The sequence below is a fragment of the Xenopus laevis genome, chromosome 5S, assembly GCF_017654675.1.
Source record: "Xenopus laevis strain J_2021 chromosome 5S, Xenopus_laevis_v10.1, whole genome shotgun sequence".
NCBI lineage: Eukaryota > Metazoa > Chordata > Amphibia > Anura > Pipidae > Xenopus > Xenopus laevis.
In genome coordinates, this window is record NC_054380.1 from 33,814,299 (window position 1) to 33,830,084 (window position 15,786).

Below are 15,786 nucleotides of genomic sequence, written 5' to 3' on the forward strand. Positions count from 1 at the left end.
GCCTTTCTAAACAGGGGTGCTTCGCCAATGAGGTGAGTTGAGGCTGTCGCCTCAGGCGGCGGCACCCCACTAGGTGCCAGGGGCAGCAAAAATGCTGCTCCTGGTACTTTAAGAGCGATTTTCCGGGAGAGGCAACCCCTTTAAGATGTGAAATTATGGATCCGTTATTAGGAATGCCCCAGAGCATTCTGGATAGTAGGTTCCATACCTGTGTTCAAGTTTCTCTGGCCAAATTCAGTGTGCACATGTACAGAAACATTCCGTGATGTCAGAGAACTATTTGTGCACAGGCAGAAATCAGCTACTTCAGAATCTCTTTTCCTAGTGACTTCAATTCCAGTGACATCACTAGAACATGCAAAAATTTTGCAGCACTTTATGATTTATGTATAATATATCTTTTGATTTTACATTTTTTTCAGTTATTACAGTTTTGCTAATGATGGTGAATTGCCCTTTAAGCTGTGAGTCTAACTGTTCCCAAGAGACCTGTTATCTTATATTGTTACAATTACTTATTTGCTTATCTAGATACATTTGAATTGTTACAAATGTATCTTATCTTCTGTTGTGGCTGTTCTGAGCTCTCTGCCAAAAGCCAATTAAGTTAGAAACTTGGTTTCTTTTTCTGGCTGTTCAGTGCAGAGAAAAACTGGACTTTCCAGTACAAATGAGGGACTGCAGGTTGAGCTGTTAAAAGAGGGTCTGTCCCTCTAAAAACGGGACAGTTGGGAGGTATAGGCTAATCACATAATAACTAAGGAAGGAGTATTCTTTTATCTGTTTTTATGTGTGTGTGGGGGGGGTGTACGTTTGTTTTTGTTTAGGCAAATTTGGTAAGATTATATTAAAGGTCATAACTGATGTCTTTAAGGGGTCAGAGTCAGAGAAGATTCCCCATAATGGGATCCTCACAGCAGTTCACAATTGCTCATGCACCAAGTCCAGGGCTAAAAGAAGGGAGACCCAAAGAGTAATAAAAGGCTTCCAAAAGAAGGATATATTTTTGGCCAGACCACCTCCCCAAGCATATATGGTGACACCCAGGTCACTTTAAGGCCCAAGTCAATGGCCCATTTGTTGGGCCCCAAACAAATATGTGGCAGTTCTATTAACCAAACTTCACACACACACACTTTCCTTACTATATCATTTACTTGGAGTAAATAAGGTTAAGAGAAATTAAATGGATTAGTCCATTCTGTACCACGTCTGTGCATTTTCTACCACTGACCATTTAACTCTGCTTGGCCTGCAGGTGCTGTCGGCTCCTGGGAATAAAGCCGGGAAATTCGACTTTTTATTGTCTTTTAAAGAAAACGTAAGAACAAAAAAAAGAGGGGTCTGGGGGAAGTTTCATTTCAAAGTAACTGCAGATGAAATGGTTAATGATGGTCCAGGCTGTTTTGATGGGCAAAGGTGAGCAAAGCATACAACATTAATAATAAAAACATTTTTCAAAAGTTTCTGCTGTCATTTGGATATTTAACCTTTTAACTGCAAGGCATTGGCAGATACCAGAGCACCAGCAAAATAGATTCTACATTACTGACAGCTACAGCGATGAAGAACATCTCTAGCTTTGCAATTTCATTTGCTCGTGCTATCAATGACAGACCAATCAAAAATGCTCTGTTTGGTTCAACTCATGCTAAGCAGACTGCAACCATGATGGAAATGGCCCTTGCTATGGGGCTGCTTTTTATCAGGAAAGACAATTTTACTCTACGCAAGTCTAAATGTGGGAAAGTAAAGGAAAGTTGTGGCTTGTAGCTGCTACAGAAAGTAACATGTGCCACTACAATTTCTTTCTGAAAAGGGTCACCAGACCAGGGGAAACCTTATAGATTGAAATAGGGAGACCGAAGAAGAGACCTTAGTGATTGAAATAGGGGTACCAAAGAATTTGGCACCTAAATAAATTTAGATTTCCTTATCCTTCAATAATTGCCCTACAATTAAGGTTAATGATAGGAATTGTAGAGCTTCACTCCTACCTGGAAATGCCTTGATCCTAAAAGTCCATCCCCCTCATCCACCACAAACCAATGAACCCCACATTATGTAGGAAGCCCAGTCCCTCTGGCAGTAGCCCAACCCCCTGCTGCTATTTGCTTATCCAAGTCCTTAAACCTGTTATTGCTGCAACTTTACAGAATGTGGTAAATGAATACCTATGCAAACTGTATATTTCCTTTTCAATAAAAACAAATAAACAAAGCAAATACATAAGATTAGTAGATTAGAGAGACTTGTTCAAGGGTCTAAAGACATTTACAAGACACTCAGACATTCCACAATTCCAGTGTCACAAATGGTTGAATTGGCACATGGTTACCCATATGAGCAGTAACGCCACGTCAAGGCTTCAACTCTTGTTACTGTCCATTCACACACCTATTGCAGCAAATGGCTCACCCTCTCATTTACTGCAATAGTTCCCTAGCTGGTCCAGCACTGAGTGACAAACCGTCATGGGACCTTTCCTCTTCAGTAATGACTGAGAGGTACAAGGAGCTAAACATTCATACACACACATAGAATTACATTTCATTCACACATAGCTAGCTAGTTTTATTTTATTGGAGCAAATCAGCTGGTGATCATAGGCATAAGGGAGGAACTCCACGGTGCGGCTCAAGCCAACACGTCGCCATACGACAAAACGCATGTGACGTGTCAGATGTTCTGAAGATACAGGAAGTGAAGGAGAAATCGCAGGTAAGAACTACATTTATCCAACTGTCGGATGAAAACACTGCACACTGCGTTTTCATCCAACAGTCGGATAAATGTCGTTTTTACCTGCGATTTCTCCTTCACTTCCTGTATCTTCAGAACATCCGACACATCACATGAGTTTAGTCGCATGGCGACGTGTCAGCTCGAGCCACACCGTGGAGTTCCTCCCTAAGGAGGATTAAATTCCCACTGCTTTAATAACCATATGATTTGCTGCAATCATTCCCTATTTGTTCCCTAAAGCTCTTCACTGGGATTTTTTTAGGTAAACATTCAGACACAGCACAGACTTTCACTCACACATACACTGGCGATTGTTTCTGAGTTGGAGCAAACCACATTGAGAGCTAGTGCAGGTGGGATTTCTACCTCCGTTGCTTGGCTAAACACATGATTTGTTGCAATACTCCCCTAACCAGTAAGGATTTTATATTATAAATACTGGTGGATGACTAATGATGACCCTATTTAGCTGATCAAATTACTAACTCAAACTTGGGGGTACAAAGCAGGTGGTGACTAGGCAGCATTTTGTTAATCAAGCCCTGTCCTGTTTTTTCTAAACTTCCATGCATTTTATGCCAGATACAACCCTAGATATTTTGGTCTTATTTTTACAATGTGGCCTATTTACTCTTATTTACACATGTCTCACAAAACCATACAACATTCATACACATTAAAGCAAATCACAGAGTAAGCTACTGGTATATAGAAGTTAATATTATTGCTGTAGTTTGCTATAATAGTCCCTAATCCTAGTTTCATATGTAGCCAATCACCGGTTTAAAAAACCAGCACCGAACCCCCTTCTATTTGATTAATTTTAGTACCCTTTTATTTTTAGGGATTTTTAGTTGGTTTTATTTATGTTTTAATGGAGATGTTAATGGTCTTATCTGTACTGACATAGTTACTTAACAGTGAGATTAAGGGTAGGGGCACACTGGGCGATTTGGGAAACGCCTTCCCTCTGTCTTGCGCCGGCTATAATGAAAAGTCGCCTACGGCATGGCACACATGGCACTTCGTATTCCGAAGTCGCCCCGAAGTTGCCTCACTAGGAAACTTCGGACGACTTCCGAATACGAAGCACCGCGTGTGCCATGCCGCAGGCGACTTTTCATTATAGCCGGCGCAAGACAGAGGGAAGGCATTCGGTGAGATTGATCACCGCAAAGACGAGCCGATTAGTTGCCAGGCAACTAAATCTCCCCGAATCGCCCAGTGTGCCCCTACCCTAATGTCACAACCAGGCTGTGAAAAAGCAGATCCGCTCCATCCACTCCATGGTGTAAGTGCACTGACTCGGATTTTGGTGTGGAACTGCACTGTATGCATTTCCATGCCATAATCTGTTCCATGTATATAATGGAGTGAATAGGAGCAAATCAGCTTTTTCAGTCTGGTGTGGCATTGGCCTTATGGTTGAAAAAAGATGCCCAAATTCAACCGTTTGCTGAAACAAATACTACCTTATTTTTAGATGATCCAGAGGAAGGCAAAAAACCCCCGTCTGCAGCAGCCTCTAATTTGCTTCAGAAGGGGGAAAAAATTCCTTCCTGACTCCAAAATGGCAATCGGTATAATCCCTGGATCAATGGTGCCTAATTATACTAATAACAGTAGCCTTGTACAGTAAGTACAATGCTACATACAGGGCGTATGGGTTGGTTCAGTATTGGCATACAGTACATTTGCTAAAGTACCAGGTTATAAAAATATCCTGATACTGGTGACTGGTTCGTTGAACAGGAGAACAGTAAGGATGTAAATACACACACATTAGACATTTGAAGGGGCTTCTAAGTCAATTTCACCTGCAGTGTAGTCAGTCGCAGCTGTGCTGTTAATACAAGATCTACAAACACACTGAATGCTGAACTGGCCATGGACTGCAAGTAAAATGGCCCTAGAAGCACCTAGAAATGCTAGTGGATAATAGTAAAGAAATATATCTCAGTGTTCTCCTGTTTAACAAATGGGTGAGCATTTCAAATTACTAAACTGACACACTCAAGCACACACACACACAAATACATACAACACGCACACTCACAGAGCACTCATACACACAGCACACACACTCACGGAGCACATATGCATAGAACACACACAGTCCACATACTCAGACAGCACACATACACACACAGCACTTATACTGTACACACACAACACTCATACACACACCCAGAACTCATACACACACAACACTCAAACACACACACACAGCACACACCCAGAACTCATACACACACAGCACACACACTCACAGACCACTCAAACACAGCTCACATACTCAAACAGCACACACAGTACTCATACACACACCACGCATACACATACAGCACACATACTCACACACCACTCATACACACAAAATACTCATACACACACAGCACACACAACACTCAACACAGAACACACATACACAGAAAATGGGAACAGGCAAGGAAAGGTGCTGGGAGAGAATAGAGAATGGGGCTGGAAAGGGAGTAGGAGGAGACCGTATAGAGAAAGTAGACTTGGGCCCCCCGCGACCACAGGGTCTGCTTTCTTTATAGTTATGTCATCACAGGTAAGGGAATAGGAGAGAGGCAGGAGTTTAGTAGTGATTAGGAAGGAAATCAGGGATAAGGGAGCAGAAGGGAGACAGTATAGAGGAAGTAGACCTGGGCCCCCCGCGGCCAGGGTGTCTGCTTCCTTTATAGTTACACCACTGCTTAGGAAAAGGGTTAATCACAGGTAAAGGAATAGGAGGAAGGCAGATGTTTGAGGTGTTGTGTAATGATTAGGATTGAGGGAAATCAGAGGAAAGGGAGTAGGAGGAAACAGTATAAAGGAAGTAGACCGGGCCCCCCGCGGCCATGGGGTCTACTTCCTTTATAATTATGCCACTGGCGTGGCCCATTTAGGAAAGGGGTTAATCATAGGTGAGGGAATAAGAGAGTGACAGAGGTTTGGGGTGTGGTTTACTGATCAGGATGAGGGAAATCAGGGATAAGGGAGTAGGAGAGAGACAATATAAAGGAAGTAGACCGGGCCCCCCGCGGCCATGGGGTCTACTTCCTTTATGATTATGCCACTGGCGTGAGCCACTTAGGATGAGGGTTAATCATGGGTAAGGAAATAGGAGGGAGGCAGAAGTTTGGGGGGGGGGGGGTGTAAACTGGTTTTATTTAGTAATCTTCATTCAAGATGTAAACTCACCACAGTACCTTTCTATTTCCATCCTTTAGAAGCTACAGTCAAAGATCCCGTCTGGTGCTGGTGTTGATGGTAGAACCAGGTGACATTCACAGGAGATGGTTTAGGTTTGACAATACAGGTGGATTGGTTGTTTAGGGGTGGAGCTTGCCAAATATGGTATGATGTTAAGGGCCTCAGGTTGTTACAGGCAGCAACTAAAGATGGTGTCCCATGTTAGAACAAAGGTAATGCCTTACTCCTGCCAGTTCCAGTTGGGATCAACTTCAGAGAAATCTTTCAGATTGTTTTTTTCACTGGAACTTTGACGGGAGAACGTTATCGGAAATTCTTCGAAGTCGTCTACAGGTGGCTGTGAACAAGGGAAAAGCACTTAACCTTTTATATAACATTTCACATGGCAGAATTTAGTATTTATTTGACTTGTGTTTTTATGTAGATTTGTTTTTGCACCTTATTGGTCTCTGAGGGCTTCCTCGCTACAAGGAAGAAAAGGGGCAAACTCAGTTACCTGGTGTTGTAATGCAGCTGACCTGCCCTCCATCCCAATAACAGCAAGGGTTGTTGTATGCAACTGGGACAACCTCTTTATCTTAACTCTGCTATCCCCTATCACTCTGGTAGATATCAGCAGCAGCAAATGATGGTACTGTCTACCTAAGGCCACCTTAGGTTATTAAGGGAGGCCTAACTTAACAACTATTTGGGGTAAAAGTTTTAGCTGGCCATCACTGAAACAATGGGAGAATGATGGTTATGACTGTTTTTATATAATTCATACAGCTATAACAAAAATGAGAGCCTTAACCCATGTCAGAAGACCTCTGCCCTACCAATTCATGAAATTATACAAAAAGAGTAGTAGTGCACCTGCAGGGTGAGTCTTACTAAATGTATCACATTGATTGCCCAGCACATTCATTTACCATTCCTGGCTGAAAAGGGGTCTCCAGTCTTCGGTTCTCCAGATCTTCCCAGTTGATGGTGCTGTAGAAAGCATGCTCCCTGATGTTACCATTCAGTCCAATCCGTTGAGTCGCATTCATTTCCAAAAGCTAAAAGGGAAACATGATCATATATTTGAGTACTGCAGATGTTATAATAGGTAACTGTCTGCATTATGAGCAGGTAAAGATATGCCAGTATACCAATTTACCTTAGGCAGGAGGTCCAGCATTTCCTCGTTCATATCACATGGGTAAGTTGGTGGTTTCATAATAATTACCAAACGTTGTTTTTGAATGCTGCCTGCTGCTGAAAACGGCAAGACTCCTGTGGCCATTTTGTACATTGTAACCCCAAAAGACCACCAATCCACGGCTGCATTGTAGTCCTCATATGATAGAATCTTTGAAGAGAAAATAAATGAAACAAATTACTGCAGCAAAAAAACCTAATTTACTCCTTTTATTTATGTTAGTATAGAGAACTAAGCAATGAAAGTTAATTACAAGGTTACATAGTTTTCTCCATGGAATTGCTATAAACTGCTTCTCACTACTGTCAATAGGAATCACACTACTTATGTCATAGCAACGAGATTATTGCCTAGAACATGGGATGACTTTTTGCAAATTGGAACATCTAAACTGCATCAGAAAAAGGACTGTGTATTTTAAAAACACGTAAAACATTAAAGGAGAAGGAAGACAATTTTACACTTGGGGATACCAAAAGTTAGGCACCTGCAAGTGATTATATTTACTTAACTTACCTACCCAGGACCAGTGCTCCCATCAGCAGAAAACTGCACTGACCTGGGGTTATTCCAGCAAACCCCACGGATCAATACTCTTCCTGATTTCACGGTTTTCAAATTTCCCGGGGCAGACGCATGTGCAGTAGAATTAAATAGCCGACACTTTTGTTAAATTTTGGCTTTTCCCTCTACTGTGTATGTGCATCAGTAAGTAGACCAAACAGGTTAAAAAAGTACATCCATCCCTTAAATCACTGGTGGGTAATTGAGAGGAACATATGCGCTTGGGAACAAGTATGTGGAGTATCCTCTTTAATTTAATTTGCAATTTCCCAAACAACTAACAAAGTGAATCACACTTGGGTGGGATATATTTGCATTGGAGTTCTGGATATATGATGTACTCCAATGTATATCAGGAATTGCCAGTGCATTCATGTGTTCCCACAGCAGGACCCTGTGCAAGGGGAGGAATTACAGTACTGCTGTGCCTAAACTATTATCAGGGCCGAAACTAGGGGTAGGCAGAGTAGGCACGTGCCTAGGATGCAAAGCTTGGAGGGAGCCCGGCACGTACCTTTAACCGCTGCCTACCCCAGTCCAACCTGAAGAATTCTGTGATAGGCGTGCATACAAGCGTGCCTACATGAGGGGTGGGTGGTGTGCGCATGCGCATATGGAAGCAAAATCTGTCAGCGTGTGTGTGCATGCGCAGCACACGCATAGTAGAGGGGACAACGCGACCAGACTGTTTCCCTGGGGCACCTGTCAGTACGCATGCGCACGTGGAAACAAGACCTGACAGCATGTGTGCGTGCGCATGGCATAGTAGAGCGGGCGACGCAACCAGACGAGTTGCTTGGGGCACCGCCCGATCTGGCCCAGCCCTGACTATTATAATCAACTTATTGATTCTAAGGTCACATTTAAGAATTTGTACCTTCAACTGATATTTACTGAATGTAATCGAGTATACTTTGCTTTAATTAAAGTTTAATTGCAACAGGAGAGGCCTCTCCTTTTAGTCACCAGTGATTTTTAGGTGGGAAGTACTGTTAGCCTGTTGTTTAATACATATATTTCTTTTAATATTGAAGTACAGTGTGTTTAAATGGTTTTCAGACAACAAAGTCAATCCCTCTTCTGGTAAAAGTGTAAAGGTTTTAGCATTGGCACTCATAGTTTTAATTTAATTTCAGTAATCATTTTTAAAGGCCACATTGGGTTCAGACCAGTCTAAACTCTTTCAAGAATATAAATTGTCTGACATACTGTATAGTAGGATTGCACACTTGTTAGGTGATGGTTTCCCATGGGAATGGGATCATCTGAGATTCTGATGCTATTCTATACTTTTTATTTTATAGTTTTACAAACCTTTCTTCCTTATATATTTATACTATTATGGATATATTGTACATATTTTACAAGAAATTATGTTACCTCTGGTGCCCGGTATCCAGGGGTTCCTGCTAAGCCGTAGGTCTTCCTCTGGCCAATGATGTTTTCTTCTGCAATACCAAAGTCGCAGATCTTTATATGGCCGTCTTTATCGATCAATATGTTGTCCGGCTTGAGATCACTGTAGGTTAAATATTAGGAACAATTTAGTTTCATAGAAATTCAGAGGGAGTTCTTGGAAAGAGGACAGGGTTATTTAATAAGATAAAGGCCTGTATAGGTTTCCTATAATCACATATTGCCTTTAATGTCAGGGGTGTGACCCTGGGTCCACATGACCATCCCCATATTTGTTGCATGAGAATGGCTTGCAGTGTGTCTGCACAAACATAGGCATCAGAGCAGTGGTGTATCTTCAAAAGCCGGCCCCCTAAAAATAGATTTCACAAGACCCCCTTACATGAAATTGTGATGTGGGCAAAATCAAGTGTTACTAGTTCACCCATAGCCCTACATGCCACACCCTCTGTTGCCCTGATCTCCCCTGTAACCTGTAGTTATGCCACTGCATCAGGGATATTCATTGGTCCCCTTCTTTGCTGTCCAGTCTCCCTACCTGTTCCTCTGTACTAATCTGCAGTTGTGGGGGTCTGCACCCCTATAGTTATGCAAATATGATCCATGAACAAGCTTCCCATATATGTATTAATTCATCTGCCACACAGATATTTTAGTAGCTGCTACCTGCATCTGGCTAGAAAAGACAGAACATTTTGTTGCCCATTTTTTTACATGAAGGTAGTGGAGATAAATTGCAGAAAAATACACTTCCAGTTAGAGCTGGTACCATTATGTCCTATTGAAGGGTATTTTTCAGCAATTTGTCACCTGCCAGCAACTGAGAAATTAAGCGGGCGATAAAAACCACTGTGTGCCACTGTCCTTGATTGATTGAGGGCATAATATATGAAACTTATTTATAGCTAACAAGTATTCACTTCTAACCCCCCTGTATGACAAAGGCCTTTTGTTTATATATCTAAATACCTGTATTAAATTAAGTGGTATCTCGAAGAACTTTACAAGACAGATCTCTACCAGTAATTGGAATCATAACCAGGGCCTGAACTAGGGATTTTTGGCTCCTGCTGGCACAAGTACATATTTGTGGGCAATATTGTGGATTTTCTGGCTGCTGCTGGCACAGGTACAAATGGGGGTAATATGATAGGTGCTGGAACAGGTACACAGATGTTTGGGGCATTATGATGGATTTTTGGCTTCTGCTGGAACAGGTACAAATTAGGGGCAATATGATGTATTATTTTGGCTGCTGCTGGCGTAATTACAGACTGGGGGTAACAATATGATGCATGTTTTGTCTTATGCTGGCAGATTGGGGTTTTGGGAGCAATCTGAGAGATTGACTGCCGTTGGCACAGGTACATATGGGGCAATATGATAGGTGCTGGCACAGGTACATGGGGCAACATAATGGGTGTGCAATTTGAATGGTAAGGTGGGAAATGGTAATGTAGGACCGGGTGGGGGCACTGATTGAAGTCCTTGCCTAGGGTGCCAAAATACCTTGGCCCGGCCCTGATCATAACAGTTATACATTAAATAACATATTAAATGTTTAACACAATATACTGAGATTTTACTGACCGATGAATGATTCCCTTGGAATGCAGGAACTGGAGGGCAACCACCATCTCTGCTGTGTAGAACCTGTTCAAAGAAGAAAATAATCAACATTCCTGTATCACACCATTTCTAATGTTTCTCTCAGAAGTAATGCACTTATCTGTATATCAATTAGTGTATTAAGTATCATGGCAAAAAAATCATCCTGCCAGGAACACAGTTTTTTGTTAAATAAAGCATTTTATTAGGCACAAGTTTGTCCCAATGATGTATCTTGTGTTTGTGTATGCCAAGAGTAATTGAGACATAGAAAAAATAAATGTATTAATGGGACATAATACCCCCTTGTTTAACATGAGACAATTTGCAATTGGTTTTCACTTTTTATTAATTGGTTTTCACTTTTTATGTACTGATTTGAATAAGAGACTGGATTATGAATGGGAGCAGCCCAGAATAGAAAGATGATTAATAATAAGTATCAATAGCAATAAATTTGTAGCCTTACAGAGCATTTGCTCTTTAGAAGTGGTCAGTGATGCCCATTTGAAAGCTGCAAGAGTCAGAAGAAAAAGGCAAATAACTAGAAAAAGTAAATAATGAAGACCAATTGAAAAGTTGCTTAGAATTGGCTATTCTATAACATACTAAAAGTTACCTTAAAGGTGAACCATCCCTATAAACAGGACAAACATGTTCAAATCTTGCATAATTAGATTTCAAATATAAACCATGCTCATTACCCTTATATATACGTATATAAAAAGAGGATTTGGGTGCAAGATCAAAAGAGCTAATGTGAAAAGTTATAAGCATTGCACCTTTTTCCCTTTTACTTGCCCTGGATATAGGGGAAAAAAGCAAACATATAGGAAGGCTGGTATTTTTTTTCCAAAAAAGGTGGCAACCCTATCTGGAATTATTTCGGCCTAATATTACTCACCTGATTGTTGATGTTGGTAGCTTTCCTTCACTCGAAATCATTTGCCCTAAAGACTTCCCACTGGCATATTCCAGGACAAAGAAGGCTTCCAGCTGGATAGAAGAATGTGAGACATGAGACATTAATACCAAAAAATAGAGCTGGTGATAAGATGGGCTTCAAGGTACTTGTTTAAAGGGGAACAAAACCATCTATGCAACTTGGGCCGTCTGCAGTAACTTCCAACCCCCCCCCGAACTGCATCACACACAACTCCCAATACTGCCCCATTTGCTAGTACCTGTTAATAAAATGCAGAGTTGCGCTGTGGATCTGGTAGCTGCAATCTATTGCTGCTTGATGGCATTTTCCCAGCAAACTGGTAGTGATCACGGTTTAACAGGGCAAATAGGGCAGTATTAGGAGTTGTGTAGCGTGCATTTCAAAGTCATGTGACTTTAATATATTTAAGTACCCCTGACAATAAGTCCTGCGAGTGTCAAGAACTAAATCTTAGGCACATATGGAAAGTGCTATGTTTAACCCGTTATTGTGCATGAGGCCCAGTATACTTTACCTCTGACTGAAAAACTGCATAAGATTGACATAAAAATGCACATTCTCTGCTGATTTTTAGTAGACGGGCCTCTTTAGCGATGGCATGGCAGTCGTTCTTCTCAGACTCCTTCGTCAAGATCTTCATTGCCACAAGTTGTTTCTTTGGCCTAAAAGAAGCCAACATCACCTAATAAAAATAAGAGAAGAGATTGAATATCGCAGGGTCTCTTGTAGAAACAAAAGCAATGTATCTTGCTATACAAACATGCTTAATGACTTGGGAAATCCTTCACTCACCCAGCCAAAGCCTCCTCGTCCAAGTATAGAGTGGAAGCTGTAGTTATTGACATCCAGGGGAGCAGGTCTTTCAATGTCCAGACAGGGTCTCTTCTGTATGCTTCCACCTTGTTAGAGAAAAGAATTACGTTAGGAGTGCACATCACAGCTTAACTGTAGTGAGGAGCACCAATGGAAAAAACATCCATTGGGGCTCATTTATAAACGCTGCGCAAATTTGCATCTGGGCAGTAACCCATAGCAACTAATCAGTGATTAGCTTTTTCCAGCCAACTGCAGGTTAAGCAATGAAAGTAATCATCTGATTAGTTGTCGTGGGTTGCTGCCCAGGTGCAAATTTGCCCAGTGCTTATAAATGATCCCCACTGACTTTATATTTATAAATTAAGAGTGAGAAAAAACACCCATTGACAATTCAGTTGTAAAAATGTTGCCCACTAAGACTTCAAAAAACATTTCTGCAGTTTGACAATTTTTCAGTGAAAACGAAAAAACTTATCATTATTAGTCTGTACATAGTAGCGTATGTTAGACACTAAACAGCACAGGGTATATAGGGAAATTAGCAGTTTTGTTGCTGTTTATTAGCAAGTGAGGGAATTGGTTGAAGGGCACGTAAAGGGTACATTAGGACAATGTTAAAATGTCCAGCTTGCTATTATAAGCACTTTTAGTCCATATACTGTTAATATCAATGTGGGACTGCCTGGTAGTACTGGACACCTAGATTCAATTCTAGCTAGGGATTAAAGAAATGTGTATGTTCATCCTAACTGATAAAAAGAGTAGTAAAGTTTCCTTACTTTCTAAAGGGTCTTCTGATCTTAATCTTTTGTTCTTCTCTTCTTTTTGCTCTATGTTTGTTCCTTTACTGTTTTTTTCTGTGATTTTTTTATTATCTTTATCGATCTGACTGTTTTTATAGCTCTCATGCTCACTGGTCTTCTTGTCTGCATGGCTTTCCTTTTGTAACGGTCCTTCTTCAACTCTTCTCCTTTTAATCCTTGCATCCTTACTGGTCTTCTCAGCTTGGCTTTCCTTTTCTGTCTGTCCTTCTTCAATTCCTCTCTTTTTAATTCTCTCATCTTCACTGATCTTCTCTGCCTGATTTTCCTTTACTATCTGTCCTTCTTCAAATCTTCTCCTTTCAATCCTCCCATCTTTACTGGTTTTCTTTGCCTGGCTTTCTTTTTCAATCTGTCCTTTTTCATTTCTTCTCCTTTTAATGGTCTTCTCTTTGTTTTCTGTCTGTTTCTTGACACGTTTTCTCCTATTTTGACTTGTCTGTGCATTTATGCAACTTTTCGTATTTTCTGTATCTGTTTTTCTTTCTCCTGAATCCTTGATCCAATCCTTGTTGGTCTTCTCTTCAATGCAGCTTTTCACTACATTTCTTACCTGTCCAGCCGGACTCACACTCCTTTTCTCACGCAAATCCATGTTCTCCTTTACTCCGATACTATACCTCCTATACTATTTTTTATTTTTTCGTAATTTGTATGAATTTATCTCTCGCTAGCCTAAAACTCCTCCTCTCTCCTACTCACTGTCCAAACAGCAGTTGGTCTGAACTAGCAGTGACCGTTAAGCTAGGTGTGTCATGTGACCACAGCAGTGGCATGCGACATCATTGGGTTTACCATAGAGTAACAAGCATGCAATTGAAAGCTGAAGACTATGCTACTACAAACATTTCTCTAATTCAGAAGAAAAGTAAACTTTTGAGAGCAAAAAATGTATGCTGCTCTACATTACAGTATATAAAAGATCAATAACAACAAAACTAGTAGAGCTTGAATCCTTATATATATACTGGTTGGTGCTATTGGTTGGATGCCTTCTTTAGATGAATGTATGACAGTGTGATTGTACAGCTTTAGTACAATAATTAAAGTGTGAAATGGAAAAGCTTTTAAAACAGTAAAGTATATTTGTAGAATGCAAGGTGATTATGATGGGAACAGAAAGAAAAGGCATACGAGCATAGTTTATTAGTACATCATAAGCTCAGATCTGTCATCCCACCCATTTGTTTTCAGGAGCTACCAATATGTTTACCCCTTAGTGGTAGCAGAGGGGTTTGGTCAGGATGAAAGAGGGCATGGTTTGGTTTAGGTTGAATGGGGGCATGGACTAGGCAGAATAGGAATGTGGCCTACTCTTAAGTTTAAGGGATATTTCTGTACACTGAGAGACTCTTACTACTGTGTGACAAAGTATGAGAAAGCTACTCACTATGTACAGTATCATACCTCCCAACATTTTAGAAAGAGAAAGAGGGACCAAAAGATCTGGTTCACATGGAAAACATTTTTGACCACACCCTCACATACCATATCTACTTACACATCCCAGGCATGCCAGTATAATCACTAAATACAATGGATAAATGTCATATTAGCCTTAGACATGCCAGTAGAATCACTAAATAAACTGAATAAAGGACAAGTTAGGCCTAGATATGCCAGTAGAATCACTAGATAAAATGGATAATGAGCATATTAACCCCTAGATGTGCCTGTATAATCACAAAATACAATGGATATTAACCCCCAGACATGCCAGTATAATTACTACATAGAATTTATAATCAGCATTATTAAGATCACTGTAAAAATGGCTAACAAGTACTCCAGCAACCACAGACAAGCCAGTAAGAGCACAGAAAAAATGGCAAATGAGCACTGACTCCATTAATACCAGTCATGCCAGAAATATCAATGCAGAAAAACATAGATTGAATCCCACCATCCATGACAGTGGGATATGTATTTAAGATCGGGACTGCCCCCAAAAAAGGGGACCGTTGGGAGGTATGCACTATGTACATAGCAGGGGCTGCGATTGGGCTGGGGGAGGGGAATAAGTGGGATGTTCAGGGTCTGGGTTGGCAGGGCCCAATGAATTTTAACCCGGTGTCCTGTCGGCCCAGTTGAAACCTAGTTGTTACCACTCTGATGGACAGAGAGATGGCTTTGTTGGTTTTACCTCTGGTGCACTGGTGCACTTCCTGTGGCAATCCGACAGACCTGGATCTCTTTGCTTTTGAGAGATACTGGGATTCACAGTGCCTCCAGCTATGTCTCTAGGAAAAATAAACACACAGAGTTTGCAGCAACAAAAATACACTTTATATAAAGATGAAACAAGCAAAAATGATAAATGCAATTAGGATTCCTGCACTGTACGACATGTGGGATCAGTCTAACTCACTATCACAGACTTTCAAGTCCCCCACTCTACTCTGGATGGACAATGTAACTGCTCAGTTCAGTGCCTGTCAATGTGTCTTTTCCACAAGAAATCTTAATAA

At 41.0% G+C, this 15,786-nt stretch overlaps 1 protein-coding gene across 1 annotated transcript; it reads right to left on the minus strand.

Annotated features, from left to right (window-relative positions):
• Positions 1 to 5,107: 5,107 nt before the first annotated feature.
• LOC108717542 (protein kinase C theta type-like) lies at positions 5,108 to 15,578 on the minus strand. Its single transcript, XM_041564383.1, has 9 exons — positions 15,462 to 15,578; positions 12,474 to 12,580; positions 12,196 to 12,363; positions 11,640 to 11,731; positions 10,718 to 10,780; positions 9,092 to 9,230; positions 7,106 to 7,297; positions 6,876 to 7,004; positions 5,108 to 6,301 (listed from the first exon to the last, which is right to left on the minus strand). The coding sequence occupies exons 3-9, from the start codon at positions 12,358 to 12,360 to the stop codon at positions 6,185 to 6,187; spliced, it is 897 nt and encodes a 298-aa protein (XP_041420317.1). The 5' UTR covers positions 12,361 to 12,363; positions 12,474 to 12,580; positions 15,462 to 15,578; the 3' UTR covers positions 5,108 to 6,184.
• Positions 15,579 to 15,786: the final 208 nt, after the last annotated feature.

What these genes read in the sequence shown, in the direction of transcription:
- LOC108717542 (XM_041564383.1), bottom strand. Translation starts at nt 12,360, where the DNA reads ATGTTGGCTTCTTTTAGGCCAAAGAAACAACTTGTGGCAATGAAGATC. An exon ending in CTACCAACATCAACAATCAG is followed by an intron (nt 10,781 to 11,639) that starts GTGAGTAATATT and finishes TTCTTTGAACAG; the next exon opens with GTTCTACACAGCAGAGATGG. An exon ending in TCCAAGGGAATCATTCATCG is followed by an intron (nt 9,231 to 10,717) that starts GTCAGTAAAATC and finishes TTTAACCTACAG; the next exon opens with TGATCTCAAGCCGGACAACA.